Below are 22,017 nucleotides of genomic sequence, written 5' to 3'. Positions count from 1 at the left end.
CATCACACACAATCCAATACGTACGCAAACACGGTCTGAGAAATCGCTTAACTTTCAGTAGGGTGACCGCTTCGGACTGATTCAACGGACGTTGGGACTCTCTCCTTGTCCTCAAAATATTTTGAGAAGTTGTCCTCCAACAGAGAACTGTGGAAGTCTAAAAGGAAGGCCTTTGTCTTCGTTCAATACTTGACACAAGAAGAAGGCTGAAGTAAGTAAATCTTCAAACTCTCTTGATTCGACAAAGTTTCTGGGATCAAAATCTCTCTACCACAACTTGATATAAGTATATATTTATTTTAATAACTGGCCGCTTAGGTCAATAAAAATTATCCGAAATGCTCTATCCCAACTTACCGTCTTTGTAAACTATTGGAGTCAGCTCTCCTTGTCTTCAGGTCGAAGGTCCTTTTATCATTGACAAATTCACCTAGGCCATGTCCTTGAATCGTGTTATGTTTCTGTAGCATTCATAAATTCTTTCGTCTTCCACTAAATGTCCCATACCATCTCAATTGCCTTTATTATCTTTACGCGGAAGCCTGAGTGTAACAGACATCAATAGTAAGGTAGAGGAAAGGCAATTGAGATGGGATGAACACAGCACGCAGAGAAACTGATCATATTGTGAACCAGGCAATCGGCATTGATCTTCCTCGAAAGGCATCTAGAGGAAGACCAAAGAATTCTTGGATACTAAAGAATTATGATTCGAAGGTATGGCCTTTGAATGACGTTGTCCATAACAGAAAATTTACAACCTGAGGACGAGGAGAGGTGACATCAACAGTCTACAAAGACGACAAGTTGGAACGGAACCAGGAAGAAGAAGGTTAAGAAATTGCTACTTTTAGAAGAGTATTTATATGTAATACTAACATGTTTGCTGTATAGGTACAAATGATGTCATACAGATAAACGTACATAGATTCGTGTTTTAAAATAATGATCCCAATAGTTTATTACGACGATAAGTTGGGATGGATCGCAGAAGAAGATTTTAGAAATGACTCAAAATTCCGTTGTCTCTTGAAACTATGGTCCCCCTGGTACAGCTGTATGCAGAAGCAGTGTCGTGTTCGTCGGCAGGACAAAATCGTAAATGGCTTTTAGCGGGGCAAATATGGGGAGCAAATACAAATACTATCCGGGGGTAAACAGCGCGGTACACGGGCCTAGGGTTCGATCCCGGGCCGGGCACTTGACCGGATTAGTCACTACTGTCGCTCGGAAGACATTCCTGTCGGGATAACCGCATCAGCCTTTGTGGAACTTCTTCTAACCCTGTTGACATCTCCACAGATAAGGAGATTGTGGTAGCTTACCACCTGTCATAGGCTGGTTTAAGTGATCACTTTATTAATTATACCAAATATAACACACACTTCTAGATATTTGCTCAATACCTTTGAGGTAGTGTTTCACGAAAATAGCGCCATCTTAAATTCACAATATTTTTGGTGTGTCAAAAACTTTGTTCTCAAATCTGGGTTTTCCCACTTGGCATACCTACAAAAAAAAACTTATTTTAAAACTACGATTGATCGTATTATAACTAAATTATGTTTATTTTTTATGTTAGTCTAATATATTTAATGTTAAGTTTTATTTTCAATATTTTAAAATATGTCTGTTTTAAAGTATTTAATTTTTATTAAACTTTGTAAATACCACTAAAAATAGAAATAGTAGCATTTACTTAGTAGAATTAAAATTAAAAATAAATAAATATACCATAAAGTGACTGCCGAATGAATTAATGAAAATGGTACTTAAATTTTCTCCCGTATTTAATGATGGCAGTTTTAACAAGATTTTCGTATCATAAAAGATAACGTTGAATTCCTTTTAAAAGTATAAATGTAAAATAGGTTTTTCTGTATAAATTTAATTTAAATGTGTTTTTTTTACATTTTCAAATGATTGTAAGGGGGTTTAAAATGCAACTACATAATACGGTAGTTTCGTTCAAATACATTCTGCATTTAAAATCCCACAGTCGGTCATAGACAAAAATATAGTTCACAGAGGAGAACAAGTGACATTCGATCCATTAAATATTGACGTAAGTTTTCCGACGGTCGTCACCTTGTCTTGGTCCTGGTGTTTAAATAAAGCATTCAGTAGGGTGACCACTAACCGCTATTTTCGGTATTAATATTCAAAGCGGCCATGTGTATATGAAACAAAGCGATGTACATACACGTTATTAAGAATGGATATACGTTGAAAACGTTGGATTATAGGTGACATAACAACTATGTACATGTATTGGTGGGAAAATAACACTTTTATAAAAGGGTTCTTCGACCCCTTATTAATGATTCAAATCTTTGCAATACGCCTTCTGTCTTGGAAAAAATAAAACGAATGAAAATAAGAGTTTTAAAACTTATTAAGTTTTAATTAATTTAAGTTATGTTTTATTCCATATACGAAGCATCTATTATGTTTATACGAAATAAGATGAAAGTCTCACTATATTACGGATGGTATAGGCGCTCGCCTATATCATTTGTAGGGTGAATATTAATAATACTAATAATAAAACCCTTATCCGCATCCCAATGGTGCATAGGGCACTGCTTCATATAAAAGCAGTGTTTTCTTGATAGTTTACAAATGAAGGAAATGTGATCAGCCCTCCCCTTCAGGTACCAGTCTAGGGTAATATTGAATAAATATAACAGTGAAAAAATCACTTATATTTATTTGACTCCGCCTGGGAATCGAGCCCGGGACCTTCAGAACGGTAGCCGAGCGTGCTGACCATTACACTACGGAGGCGGACATCTAGAGTGAGTAATCCAGTATATAAATCTTCTATTTGCGCTCTGCATTCGATCGCATTTCTCATATTGGTTGCACACAAGTTTTATATATCTTAATTTTGCCGCCGATATTCATGTCAGGGTTATTCCATGCAGATAATTTTTCAAGCATCCTGATACGACTGCAGCCTTGTTTACTTGCCCCAACACATCGCAGATCCGTTTGACCACACAGGTCCACACCAATATATTTGACAACTTTTCCACCTGTTCTACTAAGATGCCATACACAGTAACACTACATCCCGCCAGGATCCGAGAGAACACCGTGCTCTTAGTCTGTTTGCTGATATAGTCATGTTGTGTTTTTGACTAGTAAGATGGAATGCGTGCAAGAGTAGTAGCAGATCCCCCTCAGTCTCAGCGAATACTTCCTCCCTCCCTCAACATTTTGAGTGTGTCCAAGTATGTGCTCAATAAAAAGCTTCTTTTCATCTCAACAATAGATGTCTCTAGTGAAGTTATAGTTATTCAAGAACAATGATTCAAAATTGGTTCATATATATAGAACTTCCAAGAATTTGAGTTGTGTGGTTGTCAATAATGGGTGGAATTGGTGAATGTTACACGTGTGTAAAGTGACGGTCGTCAGCCCCCAATGCCCAGTTTTCCATATTCTTTTTCATCTTTGATGAGATGTCAAAAAATAATATTTAGGAGTTCATAAAATTTCAAAATTGTGGTTGTTAATCTTGGGTAGAATGATGTACGTTGAACATATTAATCAATCATAGATGGCTGTTATGAACTCATATGTACTGTGTCATGAGATTGATCAATATATTTAGGAGTTCCGAAAATTTGAGTAGTGTGGTTGTCAATCATGGGTTGAATGGTAAATGTTGAACGTAAGAAAAAGGATCACTTAACCAGCCCATGATAGGTCATAAGCCCTGTAAATACCCAGACTTTCCTCTCCCAGTCTGTATCCTTTATGTAGTGCTTAAATGTCCTTCACATCCCATCCATGTTAAGATTGAAGTGGTATGGTCTCAGACTGTCGCCCTGTCTGATGCCAGTACCGACTCTTACAGGATTTGAGAGTATGCAAATCTGATTCCAAGTTTTCCCTCAACTTTCGGTCATCCTTCTTCCTATTGACGCAGCGGCAGTATGGAGCCGTCGCCTCTATGTTTATCCAGAGAGCTTTGCCAACATTTGCCCGCTTTGTCGGCGGCCATTTCACTGTTTACTCCGACTTCCCTCGTTCATGTCGCTTCTCCTGTTCGTCACTAACCGCACGCACTGTCGCTTCTAAACACGAGGAAGGCTTACTTAATCCATAATATAGTTATTTACAACCTATCATATTCAGTGTGTCAATATTTAATTGAATCTTTCCCAGCGTCAATATTTGATCCAGCCTACCTCAGTGTCTTCCGCGGTTCGTGTTACATACCTAAATGCCACACGTATTGTTGATATTAGACGAGAGCTGGACGATTTTATGCAAATTTCTGCAAAGTCTTGTATGTTAGTTTATATTGCGCAGACCCCTTCTGTTTGCATTTGTTTCTGACCTCTTTTATTTAGCAAAGCTTCTATATACAGAACGTTAAACTTAACTGTATACCTACTGGAGGCGCCACTGTCGACTTCATTGATATATATATATATATATATATATATATATATATATATATATATATATATATATATATATATATATATATATATATATATATATATATATATATATATATATATATATATATAGATATATATATATATATATATATATAAATTCTCACTTTTTATTGTAACTGCAGACAGTTGGTAGAACACTCGAGTGTTTGATAATGTCCTAAGAAGACGAAACGTGTCACGTATTAACATACACATAATGTAATATAATATTATTTTTTGACATCTCATCAAAGATGAAGAAGAATATGGAAGTCTGGGCATTTACGGGGCTTACGACCGTCATAGGCTGGTTTAAGTGATCACTTTACACACGTGTAACATTCACCAATTCTACCCATTATTGACAACCACACTACTCAAATTCTTGGAAGTTCTATATATATATATGAACCAATTTAGAAACCTTGTTCATGAATCACTTGAACTTCACTAGAGACATCTATTGGTGAGATGTAAATAATAATCATCTCACCAATAGATGTCTCTAGTGAAGTTCTAGTGATTCATGAACAAGGTTTCTAAATTGGTTCATATATATATAGAACTTCCAAGAATTTGAGTAGTGTGGTTGTCAATAATGGGTAGAATTGGTGAATGTTACACGTGTGTAAAGTGATCACTTAAACCAGCCTATGACGGTCGTAAGCCCCGTAAATGCCCAGACTTCCATATTCTTCTTCATCTTTGATGAGATGTCAAAAAATAATATGAAAATAGCTCCTGTAATTGGAGATAATCCAGATTTTGTGAACAAGTATTTGGACACAATCAAAATGTTGTTAATATAATATAATATAACCAAATAAACCTTGTTTAATTTTGGATATATTATCCAACAATTCAATATATTCTCACTTTTCCCTAACCGAGGGCACATTTTACAATTCTGATTTAGAAAACTGTTTATGACATGCGATGGAATAAGACGTGGCCGAATGATACGATCTATTTCAGGTCTGTTATTCATTTATGTAACACCCGACGATTATTACGACTCCTGACCCAAGTATTTGACATAGCTTATTGTGCCAAGTTTTCCTTGGTCTTCCTCTGCTTCTTTTTCCAACAAAATTTGCCTCATAAATTTGTTCAAACGTTCTTTCCTCACTCGTACGTTCCACATGTCCAAACCATCTCAACACACCTCTCTTAATTTTTATCGATAATGCTTAACTAAGCCTTGCATTCCTTCCATATTTCATCATTCGAACATCTATCAAACATCGTTTTGCCACACATTCGTCCGAGGGATCGCATATCGATTAATTGATAACTAATTAACCATCACGCCGCTGCTCCGCAGGGATAGGCAGAGAGAATAGAACGCCACACCACTCTGTCCTTGCAAACATTCTTCGCCTCTTCCACGTTCAGGCATATCCTCGTACATGCATTAATTGATGAATTGATTTATTCAATATATTCTATTTGTTCCGAAACCAAAGGTTCCCAAATCGGGCCCAATAACTCACTGATGTGATCAGCGCATAATCCCGCCAAAACCCATTGTATACATCACAGACGTTCACAAAACACACATTACACGCTGTCGCAAAAAAACGCACAGAACTGCATACAAATGACGCGCGTCAGAAAGAGTCCGCCACACTTGACTCCGCATCCGATGCACAATGCACTCGGAGCGAGCGAGACGGGGATACTTTCATCGTTTCCCTCTCTAATTGATGAACTGCATTAGTGCAGCTCTCGCACATGGCGGACTGTGCAATAAGACAGGGATGGGTATAGCGAAGTTTTGTTTTTATATTGCCGGGATCGGCTCCGAGATGTCGCGACGTCTTCTGCTCTCCTTGCACTCGCATTGTTTCAGGCTGTGTGATCGTATGGCGCTGTCTCTTTCTCGCGTGTTCGGAGATGTCGATTAATTCAGAAAATATACTAATACTTAATATCAAATATAAATCGGCATTTGTTCATGCGTATTCGCATTTTTTTGCGAAATATGCTTTGAAGGCATTTGTAATGCTTTAATTCATACCAGTGGTCAAACAATATTTGTGTCCATTTTTAATTGATGTTTTACTTAGTAAATACCACTTTTTCTTAAAATCTGCTGTGACACGTGTTTCGATGCATACGGTGTTTGAAAATGATGCGGAATGCATCGAAACACATCGCTCACTCCTTTCAAGAACGTCATAAATCAAAAATCGTCAATTTCCAGTTGTGCATGTTTTCGGAATGCCCAGAAAACGTACTATATCCCAGCAAAAGCGGCATATTTTTAACTTAATATTTACCCGCTACAGGGCAGAAAGTGTTGTTTTTGCATTTTGAATAAAAGGTACTGTTTAATTATTTTTTTAAATATACTTACTAAATATTTTTCAAATGGAGAAAAAACCTTCAGGTTTTATCTAAAAAGATCTGTTGCACAGTAAGAAGTTCAATAAGTGGCTTGATAGTTATTTTTAGTATATTGTATTATATTTTTAAACTTTAAAAACGTTCTCCTGAAAAATCAAGTTTTTTGATTTATGACGTTCTTGAAAGGAGTGAGCGACATGTCACAGTAGATTTTAAGAAATAGTGGTATTTACTAAGTAAAACATTAATTAAAAATGGATAGATTTTACTGCAAAGTTACTGCCGAATCAAATAATAAAAATATATGTGTGTCCTACTTTGGAAATCCGCCAGACCCAGACGAAAAATGCAAAATTCTCTGGGTAACATTTATGTTTCAAAGATTTGTGTCTCTTAAGATAAAATATTTTGAAAAAGAGAATTTTCCCATTTTTTAAAAACTTTTTTCAGTATTAAAAAAAAAATCACGAGACACAAACCGATAATGACGTCATATTAATGTTTGACCCATCCCCGCTCTGTGATTGGCCGATATGGGTCAGAAGGCAAGTTCCACGAATATGGCGGAATTTGAAATACTATGCTATTTTTAAGTATTTATTAGCAGGGTTTTCAAGTATATAAATATTTAAAAAAATGAAACCCACAATTGACATTCCGAATTAATATTTATATTAGTATCTATAAGTAAAAACTTTTAAGAGTTAAAGTTCAAGAAGCAAAAAATAAAATAATAGGTAATTTTCAATTAAATAAAACAAAGGTCAATGTATAACGCTGTCAATGTATAGAACTTCTGTCAGGACAGAAGAGTGTGGCGTTCCATCCTCTCTGCCTACCCCTGCTGAGAAACGACATGATGGTAGTAGTAGTACTAGAAGTCAATGTGGTCTTAAACTTCCTGTCTACAATGTACCTACCTATATGTCAAAAATAGGTAAAATAATAATTGATTATTTAAAGATATTTTTTTTGCATTAAAAAAAATTGACTTATTTTAATATTTTCGCTGTGATATTACAAATAACAACCTCTTGTAAGAAAAAGGAAATTTACGAGAACTTGATAATGTTTTCTTAGCTTAGCACAGAAATAAACCACTAACTTCGCCTGAGAAGTAAAAGCTCCCGCGAAAGCGCCTTTCGTCCATCTGTTGTCGAATAGCCGAAGCTCGTAGAACGAAAATTGTTTTTGCATTAAAATATCAGCTCCAATTTTTTGTACTATTACTTTAATATAATAGTTGCATTATTTATTTTAAAATACGGAATTAATATTTTTCTAATAAATAAATTCGTGTTTATATTTTTTTATAATTTAAAGTTATATTAAAAATGTGGCATGAGTCAACATAATGTTTTAAAAAAATCAAAATATCACCATAATATAGAAACCAGGATTTCAAAAAGATCAAGTATTTCCAAGTAAAACCTAACTTATAAACAATATATCTATATAAATCAATTTACAAATGATAAAAATATAGAATAGTATTAAAAATCTAAAATACATTTGTGATTTGAATTAAATTTTTACCACGCGAAATAAAAAAATATATATTTTTTAAAGTAAACGGCGTTAAACCGAAGAGATTGCAACGTTTAATATAACCTTAAAAGGTATTTTTTTAAACAAGGTGGCGTGCAGGGAATAACATATGGCAGTTTATTATTTAGTTAAGGGTGTAGTCATTTTTCATCACATTTTGGCATCTCCATTCGAAAAAAATATATCATGGAAAAAAATATATAATCATGTGTATTCTCAAAAAAATATATATTGTTTTATAATTATAAGGAATGTGGGTATGTTGATGACACATTGGTGACGACAACATAGCTGAAATCGTGTGGATACTGGTATGTCATCCTTATGAGTTCAAATATTTTTTTTTAAAGAGAAATATTTGTGTTTTTATTATTTACAAAAATACTTCACTTTCGTACTATTTCTGTGAGCCTTAGCGGCTTATTATTAGAAATAGGTATCAAATTGTGGTAGAGTGGGTTCGAACTGAGAAATTCTGACTCAAGAGTCCGTGACACTAACCACGGGACCACAACCCTATACATTTTACACCCATAATATTTTCTTCACTAATAAAACATTTTCAATATGAAATTTTACCAATTTTATGTATTAGTACACGTGGAACCATAAACGGGGACTGCCCTCTTAACCGAAATGGTTGTAATTCCAATCATTAACCTACAAACGACCGAATTATTCAGAACAAATACCTAAAATTATTCAAATACATTAAAATTATCGACAGTTCCACTAATTCTGTTTCCCATTACACCCGGTTTTTATTTATTATTTATCGGATATTTTTCCACCCCATGTTACCAAATTTGACTATAAAGTTTAACATTTAACTAAGGGTGGATGCAAGGGTAGCGTGCGCATGTATTTGGGGGTCCGATATTGAAATACCGAACGAAAAAAACACATGGTAAAATTTTATAGGCTAGAGTAAGCAATCATTTACTAATTAGCCTGTTAAAAATGCTCCTATCGACAATCTACAGGGCTGTGTTAAACCACGTATGAAAAAAATTGTCATATTATATTCTTCTTCTTCTTGTAATCATTATCCGCAACCAATGGTGCATAGGACACTGCATCGTATTTAGCAGTGTTATCTTGATCGTTACTTACTCAAGGTGATCACTCCTGCGCTTCGTGGACCAGGGTACCTAATATTAAATATAAAATATGGAGTAAGTAGCTCTTACAATGTCCGCCTCCGTGGTGTAATGGTTAGCGTATTTAGCTACCGTGCTGGAGGTCTAGGGCTCGATTCCCAGGGAGGCATAAAACTAAATATTGGTTATTTTACACTCTAATATTTATTTAATATTACCCTGGACTGGTGCCTGAAACGCAGGTGTAATCACCTTGCCTTCATGAAAGTAACGATGAAGATAACACTGCGTCAATACGATGCAGTACCCTATGCACCATAGGGTGCGGATAAAGGTTAGAAGAAGACGCTCTTATGATACTAAAGCTCTTATGGTCCATTTACCTTGCGAACAGGGTGTAAATCCAGTTAGGTTAATAAAAATTCTTTTTTTAACCTAGCTGGATTTAGACCCCGTTAGTTATCCAAGTATTTTACTATGTTAGCTATAAATATGAAGAGTAATTAAGGCCTATACGGATTAATTATGGCACTTTTTTGTTTGTTTTTTTTTGGCATCCCTGATAGATGGGTACACCTTAATCAATAATCGAGGTAACCGATCGTTAAGGAACGTATGTTTGTCGAGAGGTTGGGAAAAAAGTCCCCGCCGCACGATCGGCCGAAGCTGGCAATAAAACGCCAGCGGTAACAGTTTTTTTGTGAACAAATTAGTATGTAAATCGCTTTCGCCGGTGGTCTAAGCTCGCTCTTAATAAGATTTTTATAGACCACCCGTTACTGCGGCCGCTCGCTGTCCTTACCTTACCTTACCTTAACGATCCCTGCTTATTTACGAATTACAAGAACAAATCGAAAGCATTAAGTACCCACAAACGCTATGGTTATCAAATAATCAAACGCAACGACTATTTGGGATGATTGTTATTATAGCTGTCATATCTTCAGGCCTATCTCATTGAAGAAGACATAAAAAAATACCACAAAAAGTATTGACAAATCTCTAATTTTCGATATCAAATTGACTTTATTCCCATGCTTAAAACACGCACAATCAAGCTACGTAAAACTTCGTATTTTGGTCATATAGCTCACTCCTTTCAACAACGTCAAATATCAAAAATCGTCAAAATTCAGTTGTGCATGTTTTCAGACTGCCCAGAAAATGTACTATATCTCAGCAAAAGCAGCTACAGGACAGAAAGTGTTTTTTTGCATTTTGATGAAAAGGTAAAAGGTGATAAAAGACTGATTAAGAAACTTGATAAAGAAGCAGTTAGCTTCGAAACCGGTAGACATTATAATTAAGTTATAATAAAATAGTTATAGTGATTTTAAAACAAAGTTACATTTGAATTATATCTTCATTTTGTCTCTAAGAAACACTCCAGCTGACCATCTAAGCATTCGCATTTCAGCAGTTTCTAGTCGCCTAGAGTAGATGTAATAAATGTTTGTATTTCATTTTGATTGAATCCATTAGGTCTGAGTCTAGGTGCTCTTGTCAATGGAGAAATTAAAGAATTACTTATCTTCTTTTTCTGTTGTTTCTTTTTTAAGCAAACTAAGCCACAGCAACGCGTGGCCGGGTACAGCTAGTAATAGTAATAAACTGACATTATTTATTCCTCAATGGAATTCGCCATTCGTAAGGACTTTAATTATCCACATTTTTACATAACTGGAACTATAAATAATTTACCAACAAGTGCTCAATTGACTTGAATAACACATTAACGTGCTTAATGACATTTAAAATATATAAATGTCCATATGTAAATATACAATTAAACTGAACGAAAAGTTTTTTCCAAAATAAATCATTTCCTTCTTTCAAGTGTTGCTTACTCCCTAGTAAGTAATTTAAATAATTAACTCAATCATATACAAAAAACTAAAATATACTGCCTAAAAAAGTGATAAATGATTTATATTTTAAAGTGGTACAATCATTTAAAGGGTATTTAACGAACATAACTTGAGAAATAATAAATATCGGGTTACATTATTATAGTAAATAAAAAAACGCATATCGCTCACTCCTTTTAAGAACGTCATAAATCAAAAATCGTCAATGCCCAGAAAATGTACTATATCCCAGCAAAAGAGGCATATTTTTAACCTTATATTTACACGCTACAGGGCATAAAGTGTTGTTTTTGCATTTTGAAGAGAAGGTATTATTTAAATCCACAACCTATAACATGTATTTATGTCTAAAACAAGTATTAATTTTAAATCAAACACAGATTGTTTGAGTCTACTAAGTTCTGTTTTATTAACAAAAACACAAAAAAATATATTGTGACAGTTGTTTTGCCTTGTTAGGGCATTATCAAACGAATGTTCGAACGACATTCGTTTGATAATGCCCTAACAAGGCGAAACAATTGTCACAATTAAATTTTTTATGTGTTTTTGTTAATAAAATACAACTTAGTAGACTCAAAAAATCTGTGTTTAATTTAAAATTAATACATAAGTTGAAATGGAGTTCCACAAATTAAACGCCAAATCAATAAATATTTAAAACAAGTATTTATATTTTCAAAAACATTTTTTTTTAAAACTTTTTATTATGTTTATAACGGATTTTCGGCTATAACGGATAACCCATCTCCCCAATCACTCCGTTATATCGAGGTTTTACTGTATTTATAAATGCTGCGGCAAAAATTAAGAATCAAAAACACATTTTAATATCAGTAAAACAATGTTATCACGGATTTTTCTCTCTTGAGATTCTGCAATGATTCGTATCATAAATAACCTCGCGGTTCGTACTCTAACATAATGGCAGGTCACGAACCCGGGGCGGCTTCTTTGTGTTTGCGTTTTATCACTCGACCATTGATAAACGAGGACCCCCTTAAAGCAGTCTCACTGATAAAAAATAAATTACAAGTATTTTATTATTATTTATTTTATCCGCCTATAAAATCGTGGAGAATTTTATAAAATGAAAATATTTTTTGCTGTTACTTGGTCTAGTTAAATGGATCGAATTGCACACATATTTAATATTTTCTTGATGATTATTTCACAATGCTTTGTAAGGCACTGAAAATATTTAAAATCTATGAACAAAATTTCAACCAAAAACATTAAGGCATAATAATCGATAACCCGCAACTTAATTTTCTTTAAACCCAGGTAACATTTTACGTAATTGAATTTTTAGCTTAAACCGTTTTTGTTTTGAAAAAATAACTTATTCTTCGAAATAAATATATGATTTTGAAAAAAAAAAATAGTTTTTGAATGTTAAGGAGTTAAAAACATGTCAATTTTTTGTTTACAAAAAAAAACCAATTCCAATATGTAGGTATTCTAAAAAAATGCGCGGAACACCACTTGTGGCTTCTCGCATACTAAATTTTATGTTTGAGAGTACCCCCTAAAGCAATATGATTAATTTTTTTGTAACCTCGATTATAATATTAAACAATACTTCGACATTTTTTCAATCGGCGTGTATGTAATCGAAATCATTAAGAAAAGTGGCTGCAGCTGCCAAGAAGTACGATGTCAGACATGATGCAGGTCCTCTCTACAATACTCACACATGGCATCATTTTTGTGTTAGTTCCACATGCCAAAAATAAGTGAAAATGTGTTAAAAGCTTATTTTTAACCCCTTCGTGACTGGCGTGTTTTTGATTTTTGGTATTTTCTTTTTATATTTGGCGCTGCAGTGGCCATACACCCCGAGCTATCACTACCGCATGAACCACGAGGCCGCGTGTTCCAACAATGATTCCAACTTCTTTCTGGTAGGAATTACATACAATCATTTTATACCCCATCACCTCTTTTAAGGGTTGCCATACTTAATTACTCGACGACTGAAAACGAGAGTAAAAGATATGTAAACAAGGTTAATTTGTACACATTTACATTATATTCTGGGTATTTACAGGGTTTACGACCCGTCATAGGCTGGTTAAGTGATCTCTTTACACATTTATAATTTTTTTCTCTATCTTACAGCGCCTATTTCATAACTCAACGACTAAAAACGAGAATAAAAAATTAAGAAGATTTTTTTTCGAAAACATTAATATGTTTACATAAGAGCCTGAGTATTTACAGGGCTTATGACCTGTCATAGGTTGGTTAAATGAACACATTACACTTTTTTCTATATCTTCAAGGGTGTGTAATTTTCAGTTTGTATATTACATAATACTTTTGTTTTAAAATAAATATTTGTTTTTAAATATATTCACACACTAACGGAATAGGGATTCCTAAACCACGACATGTAAAACTAGACAAAATGCCTATTTCGTCTCGATTATGGTAGCAAAAAACGGAAAAAAGTATGGCATTAAAAAAATTTATAAATAAAAAAACTTTTGGACCGCATTAGCAGCCGCATCTCCTACGAAATAAAATGTAGAGTGTGTTTCGGTATTATGAACTAATATCAATTGGGTAATATTTTCTTAATTTTTTTTGTCAATATTGGCTTCAAAGTTATTGAATTTTAGGATGAAAATGATCTGTTCGTTCCACTGAGGAGCCCTTCGATTATTTAATCGGTTTATTTTATAAAACAATACGTCTAAGTTACTTTAAGTGGTTTCATTCCTTATTGACGTGGTTGTCTAATAACTGTATAATGGCTCGGTCAAAGTTTGTCAGTTTTCCCTGTAATTTTCCATACGTAAGTTCCTCATCACCTAGTTATGTGAATGTCCGCCATTAAGTAGAATACGTCGCGACAGGTGTATCATTAACGTCACTTCCAGTTTCACAAAACTTAACTTAATTAATACTTAGTAAAGCTTAACTTAATACAACATAATATTTAAATGAATCCTTTTTTTTCACTAATCGGATTCGATTTTTGATGTAACATATCAACGTTTGGATAAAAAACTTGTAAATATGATCATTATAACTAATGATTAAAGAAAACACTTCGTTTTTTACCACTTGAGTTTTATTATAGACTACATGTTTCAGAAGTTAAACTTCCATCATTCAGGTCTGTATTATAACTAAAATATAAAATATAAAATTGTTCTATAAATAAGGAGAGGGGAAAGTAAGGGGAAGGGGTTAGTCAAGGGACGGAGTTTGAAAACAAAGGAAAAATGGAAAGCAATGGCGAAGAATTTTGAAACAATATATTATTTAATAAATTATTATTAGAATTCAGGTTTTTTTGTATTTCTAAATTTTCAAGATAATTCATAATTTGGCCTTTATATGGAACAAGGTGTAATAATTTTAATTTATGAGAGTGAAATGAGTGATTAGTATCTATTATATGATTTGCAAATTCCGAAAAATAATTGCTAACAAGACCGCTATGATGTTCTTTAATTCTAATCTTTAAATTTCTCGCAGTTTGGCCAATATATTTTTTATCACAATAAATAAAATAGCATTATAACTAACAAATAATTTAAATAGTATTAAGATTGTACAAATCTTTGCTCGTGATTTTGCCTCTACTTAGGAGATAAACATTTATTTCATTAATTGATTCAGCAGTGATTTTGTGGTATTATGTCTCCATTTTTATTTTAAATTTCACTTGGTAAATACCACTATTTCTTAAAATCTACTGTGACTCGTATTTCGATGCAGTCGAAGTTCGAAGTTTCATTAAAAATTTAGAATTAGCTTCACATACGGTATTTGAAAACGCATCGAAACAAGTGTCACAGTAGATTTTATGAAATAACGATATTGAAATTTAAGTTATTTACCTCATAATAAATGAAGAAAAATACGTAGTACAGACTTTTCTTTAAGTATATTTCTTCCTCTTATTTCTACATCTTACTAACTTCTATTTTTTATGTTTCTCTGATACTTTTTGTACAGAATAAATGTATTATACTTGAGCGGGCTTATTGCTATGGAGCAATATAACAGATTGATTAAAGTTTGAACCTGAAACAAACCTTTGAAATTGAAGGGTATATATGAGTGTAGTACTAGTACATAAGTGTAAATAAAATTAAAAAAAACATTTAAAAAAAGCAGTATGAATGACGAATACTTCAAGAATTACATTATATATATATATATATATATATATATATATATATATATATATATATATATATATATATATATATATATATATTTATATGTATATATATATATATTATATATATATATATATATATATATATATATATATATATATATATATATATATATATATATATATATATATATATATATATATATATATATATATATATTTAAATATTTTTTTTAATGCACGTTTGTTATTTGGCATATATTTTTATTAATATTCCCCTATCACAATGCAATTGAAAAAATGTAATAATCCTTAAATAAACATTATAATAATAATAATAAAACCCTTATCCGCACCCCAATGGTGCATAGGGCACTGTGTCATATAAACGCAGTGTTATCTTGATCGTTTACACATGAAAGAAGGGTGATCAGCCCTCCGCTTCAGGTACCAGTCCATGGTAATATTGAATAAAAAATCACTTATATTTATTTTACCCCCTAAATAAACATGGCAAAGATTATGAAAATAATGTGATACTAAAAGGTTTTTAAGTTTAACTTACGTAATATGTGTCTTAAGTACTTTCAGTGAGATTATCCATTGAAATTATGGTGAAATCGTCTAAAGTGTGGGTTATTAACGATGACTTAAGGCTTCGAAACATGTATGAATTATTAATGTGGCAGAAGTTGATCGTTGGACGTGATGAAACGTTACATATCATATCGGTAGTTAGCTTGATTGCTTAGTGACGTTTAAGTCTTACTTAGGAGTACTGCAGAGAACACTTGTTACTTCTCATAAGTGAACAATTTGTGTTACTTAAAAAAAAACTTTATACTGATTCTTAGCAGAGAAAACTTTGGAAAAAAGGTCACGTGAATTAATTAAGATTTCTGTTTGCTTATTCATTTCAACCATAGATGTCGCCTATCAAGTTTACAATGAAAAAATCGAGGGTTTAAAAAGTAAAAAAAAAATGGATAAGACGCCTTCTCAGGCTTGAGAAAAAATGTTTTGTAGAGTGAAAACGATGTATGTATAATAGATGTTCAAATGGTGAAACAAGAAAAGAATGCAAGGCTAAGATAAGCATTATCAATAAAATCAAGAAAGGTGTGTTGAGATGATTAAGGCATGAGAACCGAATGAGTGAAAAAAGAAAAAGAAAACAAATTTACTAGACAAATGTAGTTGAAAATAAGATCAGAGGCAGACCGAGGAAAACTAGGCATGATTAAGTATTTCTAATTCTTGTGAGTGAAACAGATTGGTCGGGAGTTGGAATAATCGGCGGGCATGTATGAGGAGATAAACGTGGAAGAGGAGAAGATTGTTTGCAAAGACAAAATGGTGTGGTGTTGTATCTTCTCTGCCTACAGTAAGTAAGCGACGTGACGTTTAGTTAGTTAGTTTTTATCAAACCAGGCGCTCGTTGTATGATCTACTCCACACTACTTCCCATCTTGTTCCCACAACACACCCCTACGCTGCACGAGCCGAATTTTCGTCCAATTGAATCATTACTCTCCATTAGGACAATTGTTACGTTAGATGACGTAATTTGACGTTAATTAATTGTGATAGAGGCATTAAAATAATTTGATTGCCGCCATTTTGGGTAGGGTACGCCGCGGACGCGTAATAACAGAGGACAATGCGGACTCCGTTTCGTTAATTTATTAACAGACAATTTGTTGACGAAACGAGTTACAGATGTTATGAAATGATAATCTCCATACGGTTATTAAGAGTCCAGTTAAAATTAAACAAAACTAATAGATGCACGGATAATTTTTGACAGATCAACATAGATGAAGGAATGCGTTGAAAGCATCAATAGGTAATCTTTACTTGACATTTATTATTTTGGCTAAATTTGATTTTCATAACACATGAATTGTAATATTCTCTCTCAAGAAAAATATGCCTAGGACGTTTTTTTCGTAAATATTCACGTTTGTGCCAGCGTCATCGTCCGTCTCAAACCATATATCAACAAAAAACACCTTTATTGTGATATTATCTCTTAAGAAAATTACACATTTTTGATAGTCAACGTTCAACGTCCGTCTTAAACCATAAAATAATTTAATAAATCACCTAAATTGTGATATTCTCTCTCATGAAAAATACACCTTAGACTTAGATATATATTTTTGCCAGGGTCATCGTTTGTATCGAACCGTACAGAAAACAAACACCTTAAATGTGATATTGTCTCTCTATAAAAAAATACACCTTTTTTATATTCAATTATTATACAATAAACCACCTTGATTGTGATATTCTCTTTCAAGAAAAATACTCCTTAGATGTTTTATTCTCGATATTCTCGTTTGTTCGAAACAAACCATGCGAAAATAAAACACCTTAATTGTGATATTCTCTTTCAAGAAAAATACACCAAAGATGTTTTTTTTCGTAATTTTCACTTTTGCGCCAGCGCGCTGCAGTGTCATCGTCTGCAACAAAAAAACTCTCAAGAAAAATACACCTAAGTTTTATTTTTGCTGTAATTTTTACGTTTGCGCCAGCGTGCTGCAGTGTCATAGTCTATAACAAAAAACAAAACTCCTTAATTGTTATATTCCTTTCAAGAAAAATACACCTTTTTTGATATTCAAATTCGCGCGAGCGTCATCGCTCGTATCAAACCATACAAAAATCACACCTCGATTGTGATATTCTCTTTCAAGAAAAATAAACGTATATTTACGTTTAATTTGTCGGCTAGTGACGCGTCCACCGATGTCGTCAGCGTCAATATTCCTGTATCCTCCGGCTAGGCGTAATGACACAGCATTTGGCGTAATGACCGATATCGGCTCGGTCCCTAATGCATGCGCAAGGGGAGTGCTCGATAAGTGAGTGGAGTGCTCGCATAGACGCGCCGATCCAAGCGTGTAATACGGACTTCGTCACATTGTATGGAAATGTCGGAGCGATGGAGAACATTTGAAATTTAGAGCATTTTTTTTCAATATCACAGACTCAGATGATGCGCAGGGTAATACATTTACGCGATATCAAGTTGATTAATATCAAGGTGATAAAGTCGATGGTTGCTTCTCGTTGGAAGGGACAAGGTAGAAATTGAATTAATTAAAGTCCAGGTGTAATTATTTTATTGTTAAACCATTTTACTGTAAATTGTTATTGTATCTATTGTATGTAATGTATATAATCTAATAATTAAAAAAAAAATAATAATAAAATTTAAAAAATATATTAGCTTGTAAGTATTTCGACTCAACACAGGCCATGCCTAAAGAGCCGTAATACATATAGTAAAAAAAATGTATGTATCTATGAAATAAATAAATAAAAAAATTAAAATGTGATAGTGTAGGACACCGAATTAGATTGACGTGGTGTTAACTTGATAACCAATTAATTGGAAGGTAGTAAAGTCATATGGGAGTGGAATATATAGAATTCAATACAAGTGATGTGGATAAGGCCGAAGGACATTAATGCTGTTTGAATTTTTGATGAATCATAGCAGTAATGGATAAGGCACTCGAGGTTACATACTCATACTTATACTAGCAATCAATATTTAAACGTAGCGACTATACGAGTACGTCATTTATAAAATTGAAGCAGAATTCTATGTTTTTTTTTATTCTTAACGTACATTTTTGAAGTAAGGGTAATTTTTTGTGGTTTTTTAAATTAAATTTTGTTTTTTTTTTTCTACAGACGATCCTGAACTCCATGCACAAGTACCAGCCGAGGTTCCACCTAGTGAGAGCGAACGACATCCTCAAGCTTCCGTATTCCACCTTCAGGACGTATGTCTTCAAGGAAACGGAGTTCATAGCAGTCACCGCATACCAGAATGAAAAAGTACGCTTATTTTATTATTATATTTACAAAAACCTACATTTCTTTCTCTGCCTCTGTAGTGTACAGGTTGGCACGTTTGACTACGGTGCTGAAGGCCCCGGGTTCGACTCCCAGGGGAGTCAAAATGAATAAAAGCGATTTTTTATTAAAATATTTTGTACTTATGTTAAAAGCATTGATAACTTTGTGGTATGGTAACAAAACACTCCCCTATCAATTGTGATAGAAGTGGTATTACAAAAAGTGAGCAATGGATGATAACGAGAGTGTTAAATTAAAATATTTATCCATTTTTAATTTGAGTTTTACTCGGTAATTACCACTTTTTCACAAAAATCTATTGTGACACGTGTTTCGATGCATTTCGCATCATTTTCAACGGTGTTTGAAAATATAAAAACGGTGTCAAAAGCCGGCATAAGCGGAGGGCATGTATGACTAGATGTATGGATGTGAAGGAAGCGAGGCGTGTATGTCAGGACAGAAGAGTGGAGCGTTCCATCCTCTCTGCCTACCCCTGCGGGGAAACGGCGTGATGGTCGTATTGGTAGTAGTGATAATCAAAAGTTCTTAATTTGTGTGAATTTATTTTACTTCTTAACCCCCACTAAGCACCATGATAATAACTTTCAGTCCTTTTTTTGGCCCAATATACTTTATAGGGCAGGGGTTCCCAAAGTGTGCGCCGCGGCGCCCTGGTGGTAGTAACTAGTAGTAAATTATTTTGTTGTTTTCAGATTACACAGTTGAAGATAGACAATAATCCATTTGCGAAAGGCTTCAGAGATACTGGAGCTGGAAAAAGAGAGAAAAAGTAAGTATTTATTTATTAAAAAAATTTTAAAAATTAAAATTAAATGACATTAAAAATATTACAAGCTCAAAATAGCACTTCCTCCATTTTAATTGATTATTTTACTATTGAAAATTAACTCCCGACCCGACCACTTTCAAGTATTTAAAATACTTGTTTATGTCAAGTTTTCCTTGGCCTTCCACTGCTACTATTGCCAACCACATTCGTCTCGTAAATTGAATTTAATTTTATTAGTAAATCTGTATATACTTCGATTTATTGAGACAAATATGTTAAATACAAATGATAAATTAAACACATACAAAATAAAATATTCAATAAAAAAATTATATCACTCACAAGCAACAATAAACAACGAGTGTAAGTCCCTCTCCAAGCACAAGAGCTAAGTCTCTTTATTGGAGAGGATAACGTTACTAATATTGGGAATGTCAAAAGTATATATATATATATATATATATATATATATATATATATATATATATATATATATATATATATATATATATATTTATCAAATGAAATAAATGAAAAAAAATATTGCTACTTTAATAAATTAGATAATTAAAATAAAAATATGTATCCAAGTATTCCAACATCCATATTTCACGAAATAAAATTATTAATAAAATATTATTAAATATATGAGATAAATTAATAAATATTAAATAAAAAAATTAAATGTATATTTAAATATTCCAACATCCATATTTCATGAATAAAATCATTTAAAACAAAATTGCCATAATATATAACAAAAATAAAAAATAAAAATAATAAAATTTAAACGTGTATTAAAATATTCCAACATCCATATTTCGTGAAATACAATTATTTAAAAATATATTGTTGCCATAATATTAGGTAAATAAAAAAATTTAATCGTGTATCCAAATATTCTAATATCCATATTTCCAATACTGTTCGCAAAAGGAACGTTCAATTCCGAAAACAAATTATCAAATAATAAATTCACGTGTTCGGAAACTGCTCGCAAAGCATTTTTGTGAAAAGGCACAGAAAAATCGCAATTTACCGACACGTATATTGTTCTTTTGACATTTCCCGCGTTTTGGCGGGTCAAAAGCATTCCATTCAGATTCAAATATGTCCCCAAACAAATGTTGCCAGTCGGAAAAAATACAACGCTTTTATCTGTCAGCCGGAGCGATGTTGCCAAGTCATTGTGTTTTTTTTGTACCTCTTTGTTAATTTCCCGTTTTTTCATCCGCAATTGTTTATTTTATCCCCTCGCTCTTCCGGAACCCGTTCTTTTTATCCTGGAAAACGAAAAATTACGAACATAAAAAGATTTCTTAATAGGTCAACGGCTTTGGGAATTATTTCAATAATTTGTGGTATTATTCTTTTCTTCCTTGTATTTATACGTACGTACCTACTTCTGGCCCTTATCCTAACCCAATGGTGCATAGGGCACTACATCAAATTGACGAAATGTCGATTCTCCGGCCCAAGAAGACGTAATAATACGTCTCCTCTTTTTACCTCATTTATTTTAACGTAATTGAATTGCTTGATACAACTTTTTGCAAAAATAAAATATGTTTTTCATTGAAATAAATATATATCGTTTTGAATGGAAAATAGTTTTTGAAAGGCATGGATATTCGGCGGTCACTTTTCAGCAAAATCTATCCATTTTTAATTAAAATTTTATATACGGTGTTTGAAAATGATGCGGAATGCATTAAAAAAACATGTCACAATACCTATATTTTAAGAAAAAATAATATTTATCAAGTAAATAAAACTTACAAAAATTAAAAGTGAAATGTAACGACTTTTTAAAATTATGAAAATGTTTTCACAATTTTCTTTAAAAACATCTAATTCCAATATGTGTTTTAAAAAAAAATAGTTTATT

General features: G+C 32.8%; 1 protein-coding gene across 9 annotated transcripts in view; it reads left to right on the top strand.

Moving 5' to 3' along the window:
- The window catches only part of LOC148311518 (optomotor-blind protein-like), a 208,663-nt gene that overhangs the window by 170,824 nt on the left and 15,822 nt on the right, over window positions 1–22,017 (top strand). For 5 of the 9 annotated variants that reach the window (XM_088256517.1, XM_088256515.1, XM_088256518.1 and 2 more), the window contains exons 4-5: window positions 19,169–19,315; window positions 20,053–20,129. In XM_088256517.1, the coding sequence (XP_088112643.1) occupies window positions 19,169–19,315; window positions 20,053–20,129 (224 nt within the window). Of the gene's footprint in view, window positions 1–13,148; window positions 13,227–19,168; window positions 19,316–20,052; window positions 20,130–22,017 lie in introns of all 9 variants that reach the window. The other 4 variants (XM_088256513.1, XM_088256514.1, XM_088256510.1 and 1 more) reach the window with 1 other exon arrangement.

Source organism: Brachycentrus maculatus, unplaced genomic scaffold, assembly GCF_059751285.1.
Source record: "Brachycentrus maculatus isolate JH-2025_06_01 unplaced genomic scaffold, ASM5975128v1 h1tg000061l, whole genome shotgun sequence".
Lineage (NCBI taxonomy): Eukaryota > Metazoa > Arthropoda > Insecta > Trichoptera > Brachycentridae > Brachycentrus > Brachycentrus maculatus.
The sequence above is the reverse complement of the archived record's forward strand: the minus strand, read 5'-3'. Positions and strand labels throughout refer to the sequence as shown.